General features: G+C 40.0%; 1 protein-coding gene across 2 annotated transcripts in view; it reads left to right on the forward strand.

Moving 5' to 3' along the window:
• PAAF1 (proteasomal ATPase associated factor 1) overlaps window positions 1–22950 on the forward strand; it is a 35236-nt gene extending 12286 nt beyond the window's left edge. The window contains exons 5-12 of one of the 2 annotated variants that reach the window (XM_004381954.1): window positions 439–537; window positions 1199–1349; window positions 7771–7965; window positions 10839–10930; window positions 12305–12420; window positions 14465–14547; window positions 19043–19125; window positions 21417–21876. In XM_004381954.1, the coding sequence (XP_004382011.1) occupies window positions 439–537; window positions 1199–1349; window positions 7771–7965; window positions 10839–10930; window positions 12305–12420; window positions 14465–14547; window positions 19043–19125; window positions 21417–21494 (897 nt within the window). In that variant the 3' untranslated portion in view covers window positions 21495–21876. Of the gene's footprint in view, window positions 1–438; window positions 538–1198; window positions 1350–7770; window positions 7966–10838; window positions 10931–12304; window positions 12421–14464; window positions 14548–19042; window positions 19126–21416 lie in introns of both variants that reach the window. The other variant, XM_004381955.2, reaches the window with a different exon arrangement.
• The last annotated feature ends 1315 nt before the right edge of the window (window positions 22951–24265 follow it).

Here is a 24265-nt window from a genome sequence, read left to right on the forward strand (position 1 = left end):
ATTGGAGGAAGACTCATTAACAACCTGCGATATGCAGATGACACAGCCTTGCTTGCTGAAAGTGAAGAGGACTTGAAGCACTTACTGATGAAGATCAGAGACTGCAGCCTTGAGTATGGATTACACCTCAACATAAAGAAAACAAAAATCCTCACAACTCTACCAATAAGCAACATCATAAAAGGAGAAAATATTGTGATAGGGACACCTTTTTATGTGAAACAAGAGACTACAGATGATCACAGGAATATGTTTTCATTTGGAGAAGTAAAAAGTGTTGGCTTTGGCCTTGTTGGGAGGTTGGTGATTGTAACTTAACATGCTACAGAGCCTAGACTTCAAGAAGTCTTCGAGAATTGTGAAACTGGGGAAGTTTATATTTCAAGAGAATTAGAGAATTTCATCATTTTAAACACTGGTTGTTTTCTCTTTGAACAGATAACATGCCTGGACATTTCCAGTGGAGGAGGCCTTGGCGTGTCTTCTAGTACCGATGGGAGCATGAAGATCTGGCAGGCTTCCAATGGAGAACTCAGAGTAATGGCCTTGGATACACCTTTAGGGTCTTATGCATAAAGGATGGTCTAAGAAACCATGGTCTGGGTCATGGAAGGAAGAGTGGCCCATTTTAAAAATGTAGGACTACTGTACTTCAGTTGGTCTCTATTCTCTCATTTGTAAACCTGAGAACATCTCCAAACCTAGTGATTTGCCAGAACAGAGTGGAGCTGGAGCATTGGAGGAGCCAGGCCAGTGGATGTCTAAATGGGTAGTCCCGTTAGTATGAACTGCCTTCAATGGTTGGTTTCCAAGATGCAGTACCTAGGTTATTACACTGAACATATAGCTTAGCCTTCCAACCTATACAGAAGATTTTAGAAGAGATGGATAAAAGAGTCCTTAAGCATCATTAGCTCCTTATATTTTAGAACTAGACCTATGGATGACTGTGAGAGGCATGGAATTCGATTCCACAACATCTGTAGCCAAAGCTCAGGAAAGGGAGCCAAATAGCTCTCAGAACACTACTCGATTGATAAATGAGCTAAAGAGATTTTTTGGATGTCCTTAGTTTTAAAATTCAGCATGTGGATGTAGCATGTAGGTATTTCATGTGAGAGATTAAGGATGTGGGAAATGAGAGAATATCAAGGGATGAACAAGAGAACTAGCTTGGAATTTTCTTTTGTTTTTCCAGAGAGTATTGGAGGGACATGTGTTTGATGTGAATTGTTGTAGGTTTTTCCCATCAGGCCTTGTGGTTCTGAGTGGGGGAATGGATGCCCAGTTGAAGATCTGGTCAGCTGAAGATGCTAGCTGTGTGGTAACCTTCAAAGGTCACAAAGGAGGTATGAAGGGTGATGGGTGATTTTTTTCCCCAAAAGGCTCCTCTAATGATCCTGAGTCAAATCACCAAAAAAAATAGAAACAGAAGCTAGTTACCCACAAAACACAAATAATTCATCCAACCTGTCATTTCCCAAGGAGTAGAGATTCCTTTGTTAGTCAGTTTTGTTATTTCTATCTAGAACTAACTGCATTACACAGATAGCTTTTTCCATAATTGATACAGAAAAAAAATCATCCCAGGAAATCATCTATATGTGCTGGGGGAATAAAAAAAGAAATGAGCCTACATTTTCTCATAATTAGTCCTTTGGCTGAAGAGTAAGTAAAAGCTGGATGGCAAATTGCTGTATCACCAGAATTAAGAGATGGAGCTTTGTACTGACTTTTGATTCTTACAGATTTAAATCACAGTTTAGAGTTTAATAATGAATTAGCCATATAACCAGTTAATACCAGATAGTAGAGAGAGCACCACGTCTGTCAGTTTGTTGTACTGTGGTGGCTTGCATGTTGCTGTGCTACTGGAAACTATGGCACCAGTATTTCAAATACTAGCAGGGTCACCAGTGGTGGACAGGTTTCAGCAGAGCTTCCAGACTAAGACAGTCTAGGAAGAAGGACCTGGCAGTCTACTTCTGAAAGACTTGGCCAGTGAAAACCTGATGAATAGCAATGAAACACTGTCTGATACAGTGCCAGAAGATGAGCTCCTCAGGTTGGAAGGCACTCAAAATACAACTGGGGAACAGCTGCCTCCTCAAAGTAGAATTGACCTTAATGACAGGGATGGAGTCAAACTTTTGAGACCTTCATTTGCTGATGTGGCACGACTCAAAATGAAAAGAAACAGCCGCAAACATCCATTAATAATCGGAACGTGGAATGTACAAAGTATGAATCTAGGACAATTAGAAGTCATCAAAAATGAAATGGAACACATAAATATTGATATCCTAGGCATTAGTAAGCTGAAATGGACTGGTATTGACTGTTTTGAATTAGACATTAGTATGGTCTACTATGCTGGCAATGACAAATTGAAGAGGAACGGCGTTGCATTCATCGTCAAAAAGAACATTTCATGATGTATTCTGAAGTACAACGCTGTTAGAGATAGGATAATATCCACATGCCTACAAGGAAGAACCAGTTAATATTCAAATTTACGCAGTAACCACTAATGCCAAAGAAAATTGTTACCAACTTTTGCAGTCTGAAATTGATCAAACATACAATCAGGATATATTGACAATTACTGGTGATTGGAATGCAAAAGTTGGAAACGAAGAAGGATTGGTAGTCGGAAAATATGGCCTTGATAATAGAAATGACACTGGAGATTGCATGATAGAATTTTGTAAGACCAACAACAGATACCTTTTTTCAGCAATATAAACAGCAACTATACATGTGGACCTCGCTGGATGGAAAATACAGGAATCAAATTGAGTACATCTGTGGAAAGAGACAATGGAAAAGTTCAGTATCATCAGTCAGAACAAGGCTTGGGTTGACTGTGAAACAGACCATCAATTGCTCATAAGCAAGTTCAAGTTGAAGCTGAAGAAAATTAAAACAAGTCCACGAGAACCAAAATATGGCCTTGAGTATATCCCATCTGAATTTGGAGACCATCTCAAAAGTAGATTTGATGCATTGAACGCTAATGACTGAAGACCAGTCAAGTTGTGGATGACATCAAGGACATCATACATGAAGAAAGTAAGAGGTCATTAAAAAGACAGGAAAGACAGAAAAGACCAAAATGGATGACAGAAGAGACTGTAACATGCTCTTAAACGTAGAGCTGCTAAAGCAGGTGGAAGAAATAATGAAGTTAGAGAGCTGAACAGAAGATTTCAAAGGGCTGCTTGAGAAGACAGAGTAAAGTATTATAATGAAATGTGAAAGACTTGGAGTTAGAAAACCAAAAGGGAAGAACACGCTCAGCATTTCTTAAGCTGAAAGAACTGAAGAAAAAATTCAAGCCTTGAGTTGCAATAGTAAAGGATTCTGTGGGCAAAATAGTGAACGGCACGGGAAGCATCAAAAGAAGATGGAAAGAATACAGAGAGTCACTGTAACAAAAAGAACTGGTTGATGTTCAGCCATTTCAGGAAGTAGCATATGATCAAGAACCAGTGGTACTGAAGGAGGAAGTCCAAGCTGCACTGAAGATATTGGTGAAAAACAAGGCTTCAGGAATTGATGGAATACCAATTGAGATGTTTCAACAAAATGGTCGCAGCTCTGGAGGTGCTCACTCATCTATGCCAAAAAATTTGGAACACGGCTGCCTGGCCCAGTGAGTGGAAGAGAACCATATTTGTGCCCATTCCAAAGAAAGGTGATCCAACCAAATGCTGAAATTATCGACCAGTATCATTAATATCACACATATCTTAGTTATCTAGTGCTGCTATAACAGAAATATCACAAGTGGATAGCTTTAACAAAGAGAAATTTTTTCTCTCACAGTCTAGTAGGATAGAAGCCTGAATTCAGGGCATCAGCTCCAGGGGAAGGCTTTCTTTCTCTCTTGGTTCTGGAGGAAGGTCCTTGTCATTAATCTTCCCCTGGTCTAGGAACTTCTCAGTGTAGGAACCTCGGGTCCAAAGGATGCGCTCTGCTGCTGGCACTGCTTTCTTGGTGGTATGAAGGCACCATGTCTCTCTGCTCACTTCTGTCTTTTATATCTCAGAAGAGATTGGCTTAAAACACAATCTAATCTTGTAGATTGAGTCCTGCCTCATTAACATAACTGTCAATAATCCCACCTCATTAGCATCATAGAGGTGGGATTTACAACACGTGGAAAAATCACATCAGATGACAAAATGGTGGACAATCACACAATACTGGGAATCATGGACTAGCCAAGGTGACATACCTTTTTTTTTTTTAATTGTATTTTAGGTGAAGGTTTACAGAACAAATAGTTTCTCATTACACAGTCAGTATGCATATTGTTTTATGACATTGGTTAACAACCCCACAACATGTCAACACTCTCCCTTCTTGAACTTGGAGGACCTTTTTTCTTTTTTTGATGAATATACATAGCCAGAGACACACCATTTCAAAAATTTCTACATGTACAATTCAGTGACATCGATTACATTCTTCCAGTTGTGCTGCTATTCTCACTATCCTTTTCCAAATTGTTCCATCACCATTATCTTCAACCCACTGCCCCCTAGGCATCCCATCAAACCTTTTGAGTTGCTGTTGTCAATTTGATCTCACATAGATAATTCTTTTTTTTTTTGTACTTTAGATGAAGATTTACAGAACAGAATAGTTTCTTATTAAACAGTTAGTACACATATTGCTGTATGACAATGGTTAACAACCCCATGACATGTCAACACTGTCCTTTCTCAACCTTTTGTTCCCTATCACCAGCTTTCCTGTCCCCTCCTGCCTTCTAGTCCTTGTCCGTGGACTGCTGTGCCTCATTAGTCCCATTTTGTTTTACGGGCCTCTCCAGTCCCCGGCTGAACAGTGAACCTCAGGAGTGACTTCACCACTGAGCTAAAAGGGTGACACACATATTTTGGGGGGACACAATTCAATACATAACAACACACAAGTAAAATTTTGCTGAAGATCATTCAAAAACTATTGCAGCAGTACTTCTAGAGGGATCTACTAGAAATTCACGCTGGATTCAGAAGAGGACTTGGAACAAGAGATATCATTGCTGATGTCAGATGGATCTTGGCTGAAAGCAGAGAATACCAGAAAGCTATTTACCTCTGTTTCATTGACTGTGCAAAGACATTTGACTGTGTGGATCATAACAAATTATGGATAACATTGGAAAGAATGAGAATTCCAGAACACTTCATTGTGTTCATGCGGAACCTGTACATAGACCAAGAGGGAGTCATTGGAATAGAGCAAGGGGATGCTGCATGGTTTAAAATCAGGAAAAGTGTGTGTCAGGGTTGTATCCTTTCACCCTACTTACTCAGTCTGTATGCTGAGCAAATAATCTGAGAAGCTGGACTATATGAAGAAGAATGTGGCCTCAGGATTGGAGGAAGACTCATTAACAGCCTGCAGTATGCAAATAACACAACCTTGCTTGCTGGAAGTGAGGAGGACTTGAAGCACTTACTGATGAAGATTAAACACTACAGCCTTCAGTATGGATTATACCTCAACATGAAGAAAAAATCCTCACAACTGGACCAATAAGCAATATCATTATAAATGGAGATAAGATAGACGTTGTCAAGCATTTCATCTTACTTGGATCCACAATCAGTGCCATGGAAGCAGCAGTCAAGAAATCAAATGACATAGTGCATTGGGGATATCTACTGGAAAAAACCTCTTTAAAGTGTTAAAAAGCAAAGATGTCACTCTGAGGACTAAGTTGCACCTGACCCAAGCCATGATATTTTCATTTGCCTCATATGCATACAAATAGAGAAGACCAAAGAAGAACTGATGCCTTTGAAGAATATTGAATATACCATGGACTGCCAGAAGATCCAAGAAGTCTGTCTTGGAAGAAATACAACCAGAGCTCTCCTTGGAAGGGAAGATGGCGAGACTGTCTCACGTACTTTGGACATGTTATCAGGAGAGACCAGTCCCTGGAGAAAGACATCATACTTGGTAAAATAGAGGGTCAGTGAAAAAGAGGAAGAACCTCAACGAGAAGGATTAACACAGTGCCTGCATCTGGGCTCAAACATAATGATTTTGTGAGGATGGCGCAGGACAGGGGAGTGTTTCATTCTGTTGTACATAGGGTCACTATGAGTCGGAACCGACTTGACGGGACCTAACAACAACAATAGAGACAGAGTGAGAGCATCTTTATAAGTGATTGGTAGGTTTGTTTGGGGGAAAAATAATTTAGAGATGTTTTATTCTTAATTGGAATATTTAAAAAGTGATAAAAATGCTATTGTTATTTTACATGTTTGGGTATTTTTAAAATGTAGTAAAATCCAGACCCATAATACATATCATCTAAACCATTCATTTGGGAATTAATTTTGTGTTGTCTTATATAACTCCTTACACCTGTCAGCTCTTCAGGATCAATGTGAGGAAGTCTCCAAATATCCTTTTCATTCCTTCTCAGTGCACCCTGGTACTCAGTGTTAGAAGTAAATCATCTATTTGGTAGCTCATTTGCATGTAATCCGATAAACCATTATATTAAATATTATAAGAAATATTAAAACTCAGTCTCTGCCCTCAAGTTACTTAGAAGGCAGAAACGGAGTTAAATACTATAAATCTTAAATAGTAGATAAAAACCATTAGTTGTATGGTCCAAAGTAGGGGTCAAGGTAAGGAATTACTAGGATTGTTAATCCCTATATATTTTGGATTATTCAAAATATTTGCAGAATCAAACCACTTCTCATCATCTCCATTGCTACCACCTTGCTCCAAGCCACCATCATCTCTTGCTATAGGATAGCAGTAGCCTTCTGATTGGTCTCGCTGCTTTCACCTTTGTGCTTCCTGCCGTCTATTTTCAACGTAGTAGCCAGAGAAATCCTTTTAAAATCTAAGTCAGATCTTGTCACTCCTCTGTTCAGAATCCTCATAGTAAAAGTCAAAGCTCTTAGAAGGGCCTTCGTTACCCTTACAATGGCCCCTCTTATCTATCTGACTTTATTACTGTCCACCTTGCTGGCTCTGCTCTGGCCACAATAGCCCTGCTGTTTCTCAAATAGGCCTAGAATGCTGTTGCCTCAGATAGCCACATTCTTTGTTCCTTCACTTGCTTCAGGTGTCTGCTGTGGTATTAAAGAGGCCTTTCCTGACCTTTATATAAAATAGCACCCCACCACCCTAACCACTTCCTGTCTTACTTTTCCTGCCTTTTCTCCATTGCATTTATCCCTATTTTAGATACTTGTTGGTTTGTTTGTATATCAACCTGAATCTCCAAGTAGAGCGTAAGTTCTATGTGGACAGGGACTTTGTCTGGTTGTTCATTTCTGAAATACTGAAATTTCAGCAAAGAATTAGAAGTTATAATAGTCTTTGGTTATTACATTTTTCAGTTCAGTAGAAGCAGCAGTGATTTTCAACCCAAATTCTCAAAGATGTCTATTTAATTTTTTGTTTAAAAGAAGAGTTTTTGAAGCCAAAGTATAAACTTCAATATGAGTTTGAAAACCACTGCTCTAGAACACTCCACTAAAAATTAAATCCAAAAATTTGTTTTTCCATGTTTCTGTCACAAGTCTTTGAACCATTGGGAAGTAGGGAATCTGTTCTGTTTACTTTTGTTTTTCTAGCACTTGAGCATGCCCAGCGTGTAGTACATACTCAGTTCATGCTTATTGAAGAAGTGAAGTCACTTATGCAGATCCATCTTCTTTGCCCTTGTAATTTCTTCACTGCCTACTCCATCTTAGGGACTTTTTTTTTTCTTGCCAGGTGTCTTGGATACAGCAATTGTTGATCGAGGAAGGAATGTGGTATCTGGATCTCGAGATGGGACAGCACGACTTTGGGATTGTGGGCGCTCAGCCTGCCTGGCAGTCATTACAGACTGTGGTTCTTCCATCAATGGAGTGGCTGTGGGTGCTGCTGACAACTCCATAAACCTCGGCTCCCCTGAGCAGACGCCCAGTGAGTTGATAATGATTTGTTAGCTTGTTTTGTTTTCTTAGGTCCCCTTCTTGTTTGCCTTAGTTTCCCCTTTTCTTCCTCATCCTTTCCTGCTCTGTAGCTAGTATTTCTATTTTTACCATAAGATTACTATTTATTGAATGCCTAATATGTTTCTGGAAGCCCTAGTGGCATAGTGGTTAAGAGCTACGGCTGCTAACCAAGAGGTCGGCAGTATGAATCCACCAGGTCCTCCCTGGAAACCCTATGGGACAGTTCTCCTCTGTCCTGTAGGGTCGCTCTGAGTCAGAATTGACTCGACAGCAATGGGTTAATATGTTTCTATTGCTTTGGGATCTACAAAGGAAGTATCTGTCGTAGTCACTGCGTTTGAGTAAGTACAGGCTAATTTAGCAGATGAGACTAATGCCTGTATCATGCCCATATAGAAATGGGAAGGATACTTCAAGGTTGGGAGCTAGGACAAGTGGTAGAGGTAGGACCGGTTTGCATTAAAGAAAGCTTGGAGGTGAAATTGAGTGTTGTGTGAAAAAAGGTATGTTTGGAGCGTTAGCGGTGGGAAACACTGGTGAGTCAGAACGATGATGGTCCTAAGAAGACAATTTTCATCTTTAGTTTACTGCACTAATAACTAATAACTGCTTCTCTGTTCCCACGGGAATGTTTTTTTTCCTACCATTATCTTTGCACCCCAATTTTTACATACTCACGTGCTCTGTCTCTTCTCTTAAACTTCCTGTATAAATGCACTGTGGTCCAAGGGCTCCTGCTAAAACTATCGCTGGCCACTAGATGTTCCCTGGCCTTCTTTAGGAATTAATGAATTAATAGGTAGAGCTGTATTTCCCAAAGTGTGATAAATGTGCAGTTAGTGGTGAACAAGATCATTTTTAGTCAGTACACATTTTTAAGTTATATTTTAGTATAATATGTATACATACACATACATATATCCCATTTAAAGCCAAGATTTCATAGACATTATTATTTCAAAGAAAGTTAAGCTTTTAAAAATTAGTTTATTTGAAATAAATTAAATGAAAATATTCTTGTTTTCTTTACGTCTCACTACCTAGTTACTATTCAGCCTGTTCTAGGATGGTTTATGCTCCAACTACTTGACTGAAATGGCTCTTGTCAAGGTTACCAGTGACCTCTATGTTACCAATCCAGTGTTAATTCTCTGTGCTCTTCTATCTGAACTCTTGATGATATTTAGCACATTAAACCCTTCTCCTCAAAATGCTTTTCTTTCTTGGCATCTATATTACCTCACTACACTGGATTTCTTCCTCTCTCACTGGCTGCTGCTTCTTAGTCTTCTCTTATAAGTCTTCTCTATTCTTCCTTTAAATATTGGAGGGCCCTACTTTTCAGTCCTATACTCTGCTCTAATGACATCTTTTCCCTAGATGATCTCATCAGTTCCATAGCTTTAAATATTGTACTTAAGCTGGTGATTTCCAAAAGTATACCTAAAGCCTAGGCCTCTTACCTGAATTTCAGACTCTATTTGGTTGTCTAATAGATACCTCAAACTTATCTTGTCTAACTTAGGGTATTTTATTTCCTCTTACCCCAATTCTGTTTTCCCCATCTCAGTAAATGGTACCACCACCTGCCCATTTGATGAAGCCCAAAGCCTGAGATTCATTCATGACTCCCACCCTTTCCTGATGTTCTACACCAGCAGAGCCTGTCGTCTTTACCTCCAAAGTGTTTCTAATTTTTTGACATCTACCTGCCTACCTCTACCTCTACTTCTACCTCTACCCCTATCTTTACCTTTATCTTCTTCCACCTTGCACCAGTATCCTGGTCGAATCTATCATCATCTTTTGCCTGTACTACTACGTGTACTATTCTTCTATAATTCATTCTCCTCGGAGCAACCAGTGTAGTCATTTAAAAAGCGTAAATTGAGTCGTATCACTCTTCTGTTAAAAACCCTCCAGTGGCCTCCGCTTTATACATGTATTAAAATCCTAAACCCTTACTATGGCTTACAACAAACCCTTTAACTTTCTACCCTTACATTCCTTTCCAGCCTCATGTCAAACTACCCTGTGCCAGGCCTGCTGTGTTCCAGCTGTAGGCCTTCTGTTGTGCTTTCAGTACAGCAGTCTCTCACCCAGCCTTCTGGCTTTTGCCTTGCTCTTCCCTTACTCTGGAATGTACTTCCCACAGCTCTTCACATGATTGACTTCTGTTCATCATTCAGGTCTCAGTTGAAAAGTGTCCTCCGAAGAGCCTTTTTGAAGTTAAGGTTGCCCTCTCCTACCCTACCTCCCTCCACCTAGTCACTTTTGAGCATATTTTCCTGTTTGATTTCCTTCGAAGAATTCATCACTGTCTGAAATTATCCTACTTGTTTATGTATCTATGGCCTCTTTCCACTGGAATCCTTGAGAGCAAGGACTTTGTTCATCACTGTTTCCTCAGTGCCTAGAATAGTGTCTAATACATAGTAGACCTTCAATAAATATTTATTGAGTGAATGAATAAATTGCATTTCCACCAGAGCCTTGAGGGCAGAGACTATCTGTTTTGTTCAGCAGTATACCCTTGCTCCTAGTATGGTACCTAAGGACTTGATAATAATTTTTTAAAGTTGCATTTATTGAGGTATAATTTAGACACAGTAAAAATCACCCTTTTTAAGTATGTAGTTCTGTGAGTTTTCACAAATGTATACAGTTTTGTAAATATCACCACACTCAAGATATAGAATATAATAATTTTTTTTTTTTTAATTAATAAGTGAATCACTAACATAAAGCATAGTCAGTAAACAGCCTTCACTATCTGTGTTTTGTGGGTACTGCCAGCTGATCAGCCCGGCCCCTTAATGACATAGCACATCTGTCATGCAGGTGAACGGGAGGTTGGAACTGAGGCGAAAATGCTGCTGTTGGCCCGGGAAGATAAGAAGCTTCAGTGCCTGGGACTACAGAGCAGGCAGCCGGCAAGTGATTCCTATAAGACCTTTGAACTCTGAGGCAACCTGGGCCACTCTGTTTCTTGGAAAGCTGTTTTGAAAACATTTCTACTTGCTTTCTTCATTTTTTGAGGAGGATGAGTGGATGAAAGTACAGTGTAGTGATTAAGAGCATGGGATTGGCAATAAGGGCTACATTTAAATCCCACTTCATCCACTTAATGGTGACAACACTGGGCAAGTTACTTAACCTTTGTGAACTTTAGTTTCTTCATCCCTGAACATATTAGAAGGACTTAGCTTGTAGGGGTATGTGATAAGGATTAAATGCTCTACTGCTTTGTCATCTTTAAGTCACTTTTCCTCTCTGAGCCTTAGTGTGCTTAAGTGTAAAATGAAGAGGATATATAGATGCCCTTTTTGGCCCCTTATTCCTCTGAGATAATGTGAAAGAAATTCTGAGTAAGGGACTCATGCAATCAGGGCTCTCGATTAATGACCAGAATGTCTTTTATAGAAGAAGTCATTGAATTTTTGTCTTTCATATTCTGTGGTTTGAGACTGTGCTCTTGATTAAACTTGGTCTTCCCTGAGATTAGATTTATTAAATTTTCTTCTAGCTCCTCTCGTCATTATCCAGACAGCTTTAATGATTTGATTTGGCCACAGGCTTTGTATTTTCATTTCACCCCATTACTCTGTTGTGCTCGGGACGTTTTCATCTTCAAAGTTTGCTCCAGGAGCGTCACTCTTTTTGATAGAGTTGCCTTTGCACTCTGAATTTCTCTACTGGCTTTTACTTTCAAAGGTGAATCAGGGTTTTTTTGTGGGTTTGGGCTTTTTTTCTTTCTAGAACATTTGAGGGAGAAAAGACCAGTTTGAGCTTATAGTAAGGAATAAATGAAATCATAATAATTTCTTTTTTCAGATACACAGGGAGAATTGTGATTCTTTAAATTGGCACTTTATTTAAGCCTGTGTCCTTTCCTACAAAGTACCTCCTTCAAAAGGTTGCTTGAAGTGACATGAAGCACACCCCAAATGTGTGAATTGCAAGTGTTTCTCAAATGGGGGAGGGTGTTGTAATAAAAGGAGATTTTTGTTGGCAGGGATCTTATGAGTCAGTGGTGTTTGGAGTGGGGGGTGATAGTTTGAAAGCTGCTACCTCACAGTATGGCGTTATATAAACTGCTCAAGTCCTCAGCCAAGCTGACGTTCCCGAGATCCTGGGAGGGCTTCCTCCTCAGTTGTTGGCGAATGCTTAGTTACTGCTCGAGAATGTGTAAATGGGTAGAAAGAAAAATCTCAAAAAATAGTAAAGTTTTCCTTTTCTTGGTGCCTGTTTATTCCTGAAAACAAATTAATCTTTAAACATCTTTTTTGGCTCCTGTTTGTCCCCAGGTGTTTCTTTTTGTTGGCTCAGATGCCTTCAACTGCTGTACTTTTCTCTCTGGCTTCTCACTATTGGCTGGGACACAGGATGGGAACATTTATCAGTTGGATGTGAGGAGTCCAAGGTGAGTCACCATCTATTTGCATGATGCAGGTCTTCTGCAGAGTGGAATTTTTTTATTGGCTTTAACACTGATTTAGCCTAGCATACAGATGACTATTCATCAAGGGTATATTCTTCTGTTTATAAAAGTTTTCCAGTGTGAATTATCTGATTGTTATTAGTGCTTGAATCATATTAAAAGGTAATTTGATTCATACTGTCGTGACTTTCTGCTGTAGTGATTGCTTTGGAAGTTAAGCTTAAATAATGAAAAAACATTTCATTAAAAATGGTTGTCTAGAACTCTCCATTTTAAGGAGCTCAGCAATTATTGCTTTGGTGTTAGACTTGGGTTGGCCTAAGATTGAATAATCGTTTTTAGATTACATAAACCAGCTCTATTTCTTTTTTTAGTTTTAATAATAACCTAATATAGACCTACTCCTGGTCTTGAAGATATTCAGAGAAAATACTCACAACTCTCTGTTCCAGGATTTAACAATCTCTGTGATTCTTTTCCTTCCTCCTTTTATTTTTTTCCCTTATTCAACTAATATTTACTGAATGATTTCTTTGGGCACGAGGTTTTGTGCAGGGCACTGAAAAACAAAATATGCAAACTCTGCCTTTGAGACACATGAGGTCTAATGGTGAAGAAAGACGAGTAAGAGTCCGTTGTGGTGCTCTCTGGTAGGAATATACTCAGAAATTTGAGGAAGCACCAAGGAGAGGGAAGGAGATGAGACTGCCTTACCAAGAAAATGAGGCTTTAATTGGATTTTGTCAAGTAGGAAGTTAGCGAGTAAAGAAGAGACGGACCTTCCCTATGTTGAATAACATACAGAAGCATGAAAGCATTTGAAAGCATGGCGTTTTCAGGGATACCTGAAAGGTTTAATATGAAAGGCATGTAGCATGGAGTTGGGGCAATGGTGAGAAGTGATCCTGAAAACAGGAGCCTGCTTAATAAGGCCTTAGATACTATCCTACAGAGTTTGGAGTTCATCCCAAGAGCAATGAAGAAATTCTAGCTAGAAGGTCACTAGCTTACTTCTTTTTTTACTGATTTTTATTAACATGTATCCAAAATCCAAACCAGCTGCCACTGAGTCGATTCCAACTCATAGCGACCCTATAGATCAGAATAAAACTGTCCCATAGGGTTTCCAGGCAGCAGCTGGTGGATGTGAACTGCCAACCTTTTGGTTAGCAGCCGAGCTTTTAACCACTTTGTCACCAGGGCTCCTTAACATGTATAGTCTTGCTGAAAGGCAAATTTCTACCCATGGTGAGGTATATTTCTCTAATTCCCCTTTTTCAATACTCTTAAGTTTTCGTTCTACTATGGTGATTCCATTCCAGAGTGGGAAGAACCTAGCAGAACATAACTGGCTTCCTGAGCCTCCTTACCAACCCTTATGCAGACCCTGGCCATCATAGGGATTAAGTGCACACGTGCCTGGATTTGAATCCCATCAACACTTATTAGCAAATTACATAAGCTTTCTGAGTCACAGTTTTCTCATCTGAAAATGGAGTTTATGATGCTTACTTTTCTGTATTATACTGTTGAATAAATGAGATAAAGTTTGTAAAATGCCTAAAATAGCCTCAACATTTGGCAGCTATTGATATTTTTACCATTATCATCACCATCATTATCGTGCTGTCGCCTAAGTAACAGATGGGAATGCAACTCCAAGGACCTGGTGGGTTTTGACTCTGCTGTCCTGACGTTCTGTTGTAAAATGGTCACTTCTTCCCACTGTATTACAATTTTCATCTATTTTCTCATCAGCACATCAATCCTGTTCAGACATATGCTTCCTAGTCTCTGATACCACCCTCATATCCCAGTGAAAAGATCTTCACTCCAAGCTGATTTCGAGTTGCTTACCTTGATCTCCCAGTTAGGGTTTTTCCAGGAAAGAAACCATATGGATGTTTAATCTCCTTCTGTATTTGTACACTTTGTTTTTATATGGTTAGTACTATATGTTGAATGAAGTCAAGCATTGCTTTTGAAGAAAAAAAGTGAAAATTGTCCCTTTTATTCTGAATCCTAGGGCTCCAGTACAAGTTATCCACAGATCAGGAGCACCAGTTCTCTCCTTGCTCAATTTCAGAGATGGATTCATTGCGAGCCAAGGTGGGCCCAGGTGCTTCCATGTGGCTGAGTTAATTAAACAGTTTTATACTGGGTTACGGGTGTGATCCTCCATGATTACTTGTCACATTGTGCTTATTACATAGCACTTATCGCTCTAGATTTTAACTATCTGTGTACTCCCTTGAGAGTAGAGACTGTGCCTTATTCATCGTGTTATTCCCAGCATTTAGCTCTGTGTCCACCGTGTGGTAGGTGCTCAGTAAACATTGATAGAACAAATGAGTAAAAAAAAAAAAAACCAAACCCGTTGCCGACGAGTCGATTCCAACTCATAGCAACCCTATAGGACAGAGTAGAACTACCCCATAGGATTCCCAAGAAGAGGCTGGTGGATTCAAACTGCTGACCTTTTGGTTAGCAGTTGAGCTCTTAACCACTGTGCCACCAGGGCTCTGGAATAAATGAATGGGCCCTTATTATTGCAAGACAGTGAGGATTCAGTGATGAATCAATTACAGTTTCTGCCCCAAGGAGCTCACAGTTATTAAGGAAGACAAACATGGGAACATGTGATTGCAGTACAGTTTGATAAGTAGGACAGTAGAAGACTATATGGGAATATGGAGAACAACTAACTCTGCTGGTGGTGGTGGTTAGGTGCCATCACATCTATTCTGGCTCAAAACACTGCATGGTTCTGTGCCATCCTCAAAATCATTGCTGCGTTTGAGCCCATTATTGCATCGATCTCATTGAGGGTCTTCCTCTTTTTCACTGACCCTCTACTTTACCAAGCATAATGTCCTTCTCCAAGGACTGGTCCCTCCTGATAAATGTCCAAAGTATGTGAGACGAAGTCTTGCTTGCCATCTTCACTTCTGCGGAGCATTCTGGCTGTACTTCTTCTCAGATTTGCTCATTCTTCTGGCAGTCCATAGTATATTCAATATTCTTCACCAACACCATAATTTAAGGTATCAATTCTTCGGTCTTTCTTATTCATTGTCCAGCTTTTGCATGCATATGAGGCAATTGAAAATGCCAGGGTTTAGGTCAGGCATACCTTAGTCCTTAAAGTGACATCTTTGCTTTTTAACACTTTAAAGAGGTGTTTTCCAGCAGTTTTGCCCAGTGGAGTACATGTTTGATTTCTTGACTGCTGCCTCCATGGGCATTGATTGTGGATCCAAGTAAAATGAAATCCTTGACGTCAGTCTTTTCTAAGCCAATGAAGATTTCACCAGGTGGAGCTGTAAAGATGGACATTCAGGCCGAAGCTGTAGTGTGTGCAAAGGCATAGAAGAGGGAAAAGGGGCGAAAAGAAGGGCTCTAGACTTTATTGAGTGACTGCTATATGGTAGGTACTGTACTTGATGTGGAAACCCTGGTGGCATTGTAGTTAAGAGTTTGGCTGCTAACCAAAAGGTCGGCAGTTTGAATCTACCAGGTGCTCCTTGGAAACCCTATGGGGCAGTTCTACTCTGTTCTTTAGGGTCACTGTGAATCAAACTGACTCAAAGGCAATGAGTTTGGTGTTTTGGTGCTTGATGCTTTATATATATGTTCTAGACAAAGTGAGTAACTTGGTGTAGTCAGGACAAAATATTTGGAATGGAGTTTGGGAGTGAGGTTGGGGAAAATGCCTGGAACAATATGTCCGTTAAAGGAGACTGTGTATCCTCATAGGAATGATGTAAGTAAGGAGGACTGGGCTGTACAGTGTGGAAGGGCCACCTAATCTGAGTATTTCAGTGTTATCTGTCAGGATGCTTTTGGCTGTTAATAATAGAACACCCATTTAAAAACAGGTTAAATAATTAGGAAAGTATACTGTTTCACTTAACAAGAAGTCCAGGAGTATGGTAGTTCCAGATTAGATTAATTTGTGTTTTGTTGGGTGCCACTGAGTCAATTTCAACCCATAGTGACCCCGTGTGACAGAATAGAACTGTCCGATAGGATTTTCTTGGCTATAATCTTTCCAGAAGCAGATCACCAGATCTTTCTCCCACAGAGCCCCTGGGTAAGTTAGAACTGCCAGCCTTTCAGTTAGCAGCCAAGTGCTTAACTATTGCACCAAAGACTCCTTTAAACTAATTTAGTGATTCAAAAACAAAGTCAGTAAAGGAAATTAAGGAGACTTGACAGCTAAATCAATGCAATATCCTGGATTGGATCCAGGACACTAAAGGAAAAGGGCATAAAGGAAAAACTGGTGAGAGCCAAATAAAATATGGAATTTAGTTAATAGTATTGTACCACTGTTGGTTTCTTAGTTTTGACAAATGTAAGATGATAACATTAGGGGAAGCTGAAACCGGCTGAAGGGCGTATAGGAACTTTCTGTACTATCTGTGTAACTTTTCTGTAAATCTAAAATAATTACAAAATGCAAAGTTTCTTTAAATTTTTTTTTTTTTTTTAAATAAAAGCTTTAGCAAGGAAAAAGAAAATCAAGAATCCAGCTTCTTTCCATCTTTTGGCTTTCTCCTCTCTGGGTTTTGTCCTCAGGCTTATTTCCTAATGGTCGCAATGCAAGATAGCTGCAGCAACTCTCATCCTCACATAATAGTACTATTAGTATCGTTTTTAAGAATGAGGGAAATTTCCTCAGAAGCAGCCCAGCAGACTTGCTGTCTTATCTCATTGGCCAGAATTATACTACATGCCCTTGCTTAAGACAGTCACTGGCCAGGGGAATGGAATTATCATAGTTTGCTTGGGCTAATTAAGTTTTACCCTTGGGTCATCTGTTACCAGAAACCATTTGATTGGGTTGGCAGGGAGAAGGGCTAGAGAATAGTCGTTGGGTAGGCAGCCTACAGTGTCTGGATTTCATGGCCATCTCTCAGATGTAGGTAACCTTTCATCCCTGTCAAATCAATGCCTCATTTCACTGGCTCTTCTCATTCAGGATTTGCAGACAATAGTAAAGAGTAACCAGCAATCTGTAGACCTAAATTTCTAGCACTCTGTGCTAATTCTCCCTTAATCTCTCTTCCCTGTGGTTGGTACCAGTTTGTGATGCAGCAGTCCCCTGTTACAGAACCTTGATAAGGGAACAGCTGGTATAAGCTTGTGGTACCTCCCCTTTAATGCTGCTGCCACCACTCATTATAATCTGATTCCCTTTGCTGCCAGATTTCTGGGATGAGAGTTTTGTTGCCATGCTATACTCTTCCCTTGAGAACTCTCTCTAGTCTGGCTTCCATCCCTGTCCCTCTGCTCAGTTGGCCTCCTGAAGGCCACCAATGATGTGCTTCTTACTAGATCTAGTGGTTTTTTTCTGTGTACAGCCCTGTCTCATTTACTAGCCTCTAAGTTTCCTCCAGGGCATGTACCATGTTTTCTTCATCTCTGTATCCCCAGCTCTTGGACAGGACAAAAGACTCAGCAAGTTGTTTGTTGAATGAATGGGTAAATCTGTCTTCATCTTTCGTGACTCTTGGTAATGAATTCTGTAACAATTATTTCCTTTTCCTTAAACTATTATCTCCTTTGACCTCTGTGACACTATACGATTTTCTAGTTAATCTCTCTCTTCAATAGCTGTTCCTTTCTTTGATTTCAGTAACTTATAAGTACCTTACATGGTTCATGGTATACTATAGGTTCTCAAATTGAGTTGTTGAACTTGAATTCTTTTGCTGTTCCTGCTGTTGTACCATCCCTAAACCAGAGATATGTCCTGATTCAACTTGTCTTAGTTTCTTAGCGCTGTTATAACAGAAATGCCACAAGTGGGTGACTTTAACAGACAGAAATTCTTTTTCTCATAGTTTAGAAGGTTAGCAGTCTGAGTTCAGGGCACCAATCCTAGGGAAAGATTTGTCTCTCTTTGCTCTGGGGGAAGGTCCTTGTCTCTTTTCAGCTTCTGTTCCTTGGTTCCTTGGAGAGCTTCATATGACGTGGCATCTTTCTTCCTCCATCTGTGCTTCCTTGCTTCTGTTCCTGTTCTGCTCTTTTTATATCTCAAAAGTAATTAGGTTTAAGACATTGCCTACACTGATATGGCTCATTAATGTAACAAAGAAAACGCTATCCAAGAAATGGGATTATATCCACAGGTATAGGAGTTAGTATTACAACACATTTTTTTGAGGGGGGCACACAGTTTAATCCATAACACAGCTTTTGTCCTTCTACCTTTCTTTCTCTACACTTCCTCAAAGACTGACCTCATTGTTTCAACTGTCATTTCTGTGTTAATGATTGAAATTCACAGCTCTAGCTCTGCCTCCTACTTAGCCCTCATTTTATTGGACAGTAGCATGATGTGGAAAGAGCATAGATTTTGGACCTATACTGAACTGAGTTTAAACCCTCAACTCACCTCTTACTATTAGATTGGCCTCCAAATCCTCCCAACCCAGCATTCTAAGCAGGCAGTATCCGTCATTCATAGTTGGCCACATAGTAAAACCTGTTCATCTTCTTAGGCTAGTGATCTGCAGAAATAAATCAAAAAACTGAGTTTTTAACTCTTTTGAATGCAGCCTTCTCTTCAGTTATCTGAATTTTCTTTGTCTTTTAGGTGATGGAAGCTGTTTCATTATCCAGCAAGATTTAGACTATGTAATTGAGCTCACTGGACCTGACTGTGACCCTGTGTACAAGGTACAGGCCTGAGAGGAGACCAAGCCTGGGTGATTCTCACCCAGGATCTAGGCTTCAAGGGACTGAATCTAGCTTCCTTGTGGTCACTAGGGGTGTTAATTTTTATTTTATAAGCAGTATGATGGGATGGAAAGAAGTCAGGATTTTAAGTTAAAAGTGACTTCACTTATTGGCTTTAGAAATTTGAAAATCACTTTGCCTCTTCAGTCTGTCAATCCATCTGTAAAATGAGGATGATAATGTATATGAAAGCTTTTTGTAAATTTAAGGTATCTTTTAAATATTAGCCATTATTATTTAAAGTTCAATACTGATTTGCTCATTTGATTAGACTGGAAAGAAACAAATGAATGGGGAAATATATATTGACCAGATATTATGCTGGATGTTTTGCACATATTGTCTCATTTAATCTTTGTTACCATTTCTTGAGGTATTTTGTTGTTGTTGTTAGGTGCCATTGAGTCGGTTCCGATTCAGAGCAATCCTATAGGACAGAATAGAATTGCCTCATAGGGTTTCCGAGGAGCAGCTGGTGGATTTGAACTGCCAACCTTTTGGTTAGCAGCCAACCTCTTAACCACTACGTCACCAGGGCTCCTTTCTTGAGGTATAGGTGTCATTATTCCTATTTTTCTTATACTTTTTAACAAATTACACATTAATACATTCCTATAAAAATTCAAACAATACAGAAGTATACAGACTTAAAATCTCCTTTAAAACGTCTTTAGTTCTACTCCTCTAGGAGTAGCTAGCATTAACAGTTTGGCATATATCTTTCAAGACTATTTTCAGAGAATTTGCACACTTCTATCTTTGTGTTTATATATTTATGTAAATAATATACTTTTATCTTAGCATATAATTGGGATCATTCTATGTTTCCTGCCCTATGACTTGTTTTCTTTTTTTTAACTTAACATGTTAGAATTCTTTCCAGGTAAATGTATATAGATCCCCTATCTGTATTTATATATATTTTTTTAATTCCTGCATAATGTTCTATATTGTGAATTAACATATTTTACAAATGAGGAAACGGGGGCCCAGAAAGGTTAAGAAAATTGCCTTAGATTATGCAGCTACACAGTAGCAAACCTGAGATTAAGCTAACTCTCTAAAATTCATGCTATTTCCACTGAGTTACTGGTTCTTAACTTCCTTTGAATCTCAGGCTTCTTAGACAACTTGATAAAATCTTCCCAAGAAAAAAAGACACATATTCAGAACTTTTTTTGCATATAGTTTTGTGAGGTTAAGGGGTACCCAAGCCCATCTATGGACATCTCCCCAGGTTCAGACTCTCTACACTAAACCATGCACAGCACTGATGGGTTTTTACCCTCTTCTTAGGCCAGTTAGGTTCTGTATTAGGTAGTCCTGCATGCACCCTTGACCCTGGCCAGCCATTTTGTAAATACATATTATGGATGTAATCCTTCATCTCTTGCCCTCAGAGTCAGTAAAGCTTCTTAGACTCCCTTGGGATAATGGGAACTGTGACAAGGCTCTGGTTTTTGTTTTGTTTTTTGTACTTTAGATGAAGGTTTTACAGAACAAACTAGCTTCTTATTAAATAGTTACTACACATACTGTTTTGTGACACTGGTTACCAACCCTACAATGTCAGCAGTCTCCCTTCTCGACCTTGCGTTCCCTATTACCAGCTTTCCTGTCCCCTCCTGCCTTCTAGTTCTTGCCCCTGGGCTGGTGTGCCCCTTTAGTCTCATTTTATTTTATGGGTCTATCTAATCTTTGGCTGAAGGGTGAACCTCAGGAGTGACTTCATTACTGAGCTAAAAGGGTGTCTGGGGGCCATACTCTTGGGGTGTCTCTAGTCTCTGTCAGGCCAGTAAGTGTGGTCTTTTTTTTTGTGAGTTAGAATTTTGTTCTCCATTTTTCTCCAGCTCTGTCCGAGACCCTCCTATTGTAATCCCTGTCAGAGCAGTCGGTGGTGGTAGCCGGGCACCATCTAGTTGTACCGAACTCAGTCTGGTGGAGGCTGTGGTAGCTGTGGTTCATTAGTCCTTTGGACTAATCTTTCCCTTGCATCTTTAGTTTTCTTCATTCTCCCTTGCTCCTGACATGATGAGACCAGTGGAATATCTTAGATGACCACTCACAAGCTTTTAAGACCCGAGACGCTGCTCACCAAAGTAGAATGTGGAACATTTTCTTTATAAACTGTTATGCCAATTGAGCAAGATGTTCCCCGAAGACTGTTTTTTTTTTTTTTTTTTTTTGAAGAATCCCAGGTTTCCTTTCAACTGTGAACTCTTGTGTTCCAGGTAGCTACATGGGAGAAGCAGATCTACACTGCCTGTCGAGATGGCCTTGTGCGACGCTATCAGCTTTCTGACCTTTGACCCCTTGGAAAGAGAAGTCCCCAGCTAGTGAAAAGATTGATGCTGATCAAGAATGAGCAGACACAGCATCAGTCCTTACCAAGGACCATAGCCCTTTATTGACTTGGGTATCCCTTGGAAGTCATAGACACTCAGCTGCACTGGTCCATGTGGAACTGTCATCTTATGATGAGAACTACTTTGAACTGAGTAAGAAGTTCGTATGTGCTCATTGCCTTTGCCCCAATTTCTCCTTGTGTAAACTCACCCCAGCAACATAAGACAAGGATATGGGTGCTTACAGTTTGATCTCACACCAATTTTGTTAGATGTTTGTAAGGACCAGATGACTGAAGTCTGTTCTCTGAAGGAAATAAAGGAAATGTGTCTGGAGAGGCCTGAATTTGAAAACTCTCTTAAACTCTCATTCCAGCAAAAAGTCAGCCAAGCCAGTGGAACTCGTTTCATAAGCACTCCTTGTTGGCTTAGCCGTAGAGAAGGACTTCTTGGCAGTAGTGGTAAATATCCCATAAGCAGCAACCTGGGACAGATTTAGACTGTTAACGTCTTACACAGGTAGTGTGACCAACCACCCCAGTTTGCCTGAGACTGAGGGGTTTTCTGTGACATGGCACTTTCAGTGCTAAAACTAGGGTGGTCCCAGGTAAACCGATGTGATTGGTCAGCCTATATACAGGTGGAGAAACTGAATCACAATCAGTGTAAAGGCAGTGGTTGTCAAAATGTAGGCCCTAGACCCATGCCATAATCACCTGTGAACTTCTTAGAAGTAGAAATTCTTGGGCCCCATCCCAGACCTGAATCATAAACTATGGGTGGGTCCATCAGTCTGTGTTTTAACAAGCCTTCCAGGTGATTCTGATGACAGCGAAGCTTGAGAACCACTGACCTAGAGGAAAGGATGGCTAGGGGCACTTTAGACATAGCTGGAACTTAAGACTCATAGGATGGTAAGGTTGGTCTATAGGATACGAGGCTGGAGAAGTTGGGAGAACCCAAATAGTGAAGGGGTTTGAATGCCAGGTAAGGAGCTTAGACCTCATTTGGTCAGCAGTGGGGAACCACTAAAGGTTTAAGCAAAGGAATGACATAGTTTACTTTGTTTTTTCTCCCTAAATATAAAAATGTAATCATAATATATGTATTCTGTGGCTTATTTTCACCTACTATCTCTGAGATCTTTCCATCTCAGTACGTTTAGACCTTCCTCATTTCTTTCTAACAATTTTTAGGGTAGGTATATCATATTATTTACATTTTAGGGATTATTAGATGAAAGGTTTCTTGAAGGATGCAACACTTGAGCTGGGCCATGCAGGATAAGATTTATATTTACGTTAGGTAGTGTCTTAGTTAACTTGTTGTTGTTAGGTGACTTTGAGTCGGTTCTGACTCATAGCGACCCTATAGGACAGAGTAGAACTGCCCCATAGGGTTTCCAGAGACCAGCTGGTGGATTTGAACTGCCAACCTTTTTGTTAGCAGCCAAGCTTTTAACCACTATGCCACCAAGGCTCCCTTAGTTAACTAGCAGTGCTATAAGAGAAATACCACAAGTAGATGGCTTTAATAAAGAGAAGTTTATTCTCTCATAGTCTAGGAGGCTAGAAGTCCGAATATAGGGCGTCAGCTTCTTTCTGTTGGCTCTGGGGGAAAATCCTTGTCATCAATCTTCCCCTGGTCCAAGAGCTTCTCAGCACAGGGACCCCTGGTCCAAAGGATGTGCTCTACTCCTGGCACTTCTTTCTTGGTGGCATGAGGTCCCTGTCCTCTGCCCGATTCTCTCTTTTATGTCTCAAAAGAGAATGACTCAAGATACAACTTAATCCTGTAGATTGAGTCCTTCCTCATTAACGTACAAACCAAAAACCAAACCTATTGCCATCGAGTCGATTCTGACTCATAGCGACTCTATAGGACACAGAAGAACTTCCCCACAGGGTTTCCAAGGAGCCGCTGGTGGAATAGAACTGCTGACCTTTTGGTTAGAGCTGAACTCTTAACCACTGCCCCACCAACTGCCTCTAATCCTGCCTCATTAACATCATAGAGGTTGGGATTTATAATACATTGGATAATCACATCAGATCACAAAATGGTGGACAACCACACAACACTGGGAATCATGGCCTAGCCAAATTGATACACATTTTTGGAGGACACAGTTCAGTCCACAACAGGGAGGAAGGTAATTCTTGGCTGAGGTAATAGTATGTTAGACAGAATTTTTAAAGGTATATTCTCATGTAGGCACTTGGGTGGCACAAACGGTTAAGGGCTTGACTACTAGCCAGAAGGTTGGTTCAAACCCACCTAGAGGTGCCTCAGAAGACAGACCTGGTGATTTGCTTTTGAGGTGTCACAGCCTTGAAAACCCTATGGAGCAGTTCTACTCGGCACTCATGGGGTTGCCATTAGTTGGAATCGACTCAGTGGTAACTAACAACAGCAACGTTCCCATGTAATCTTTATAACTACTCTGACATGTAGGTGGTGAGACTCAAAGAGATGAAGTGATTTGCCAAGGGCCATAGCAGGAACGTGAACACAGTTTATCTTAACCGTAAATCCCATTTTCTTCTACAACACCATGTTGCTTTTGTATAAACCAAAGTGTAGAAATAAAATATTACAATAAGTTGAGTATCTACTGAGTATCTTACTCTGTTGTTGGCATTATATTTATATATTTAATCCTCACAACATTCTTTTTTTTTTTTTTAATATTTGATTGTACTTCAGGTGAAGGCTTACAGAACAAATAGTTTCTC

The sequence above is a fragment of the Trichechus manatus genome, unplaced genomic scaffold (assembly GCF_000243295.1).
Source record: "Trichechus manatus latirostris isolate Lorelei unplaced genomic scaffold, TriManLat1.0 scaffold00088, whole genome shotgun sequence".
Classification (NCBI taxonomy): Eukaryota; Metazoa; Chordata; class Mammalia; order Sirenia; family Trichechidae; genus Trichechus; species Trichechus manatus.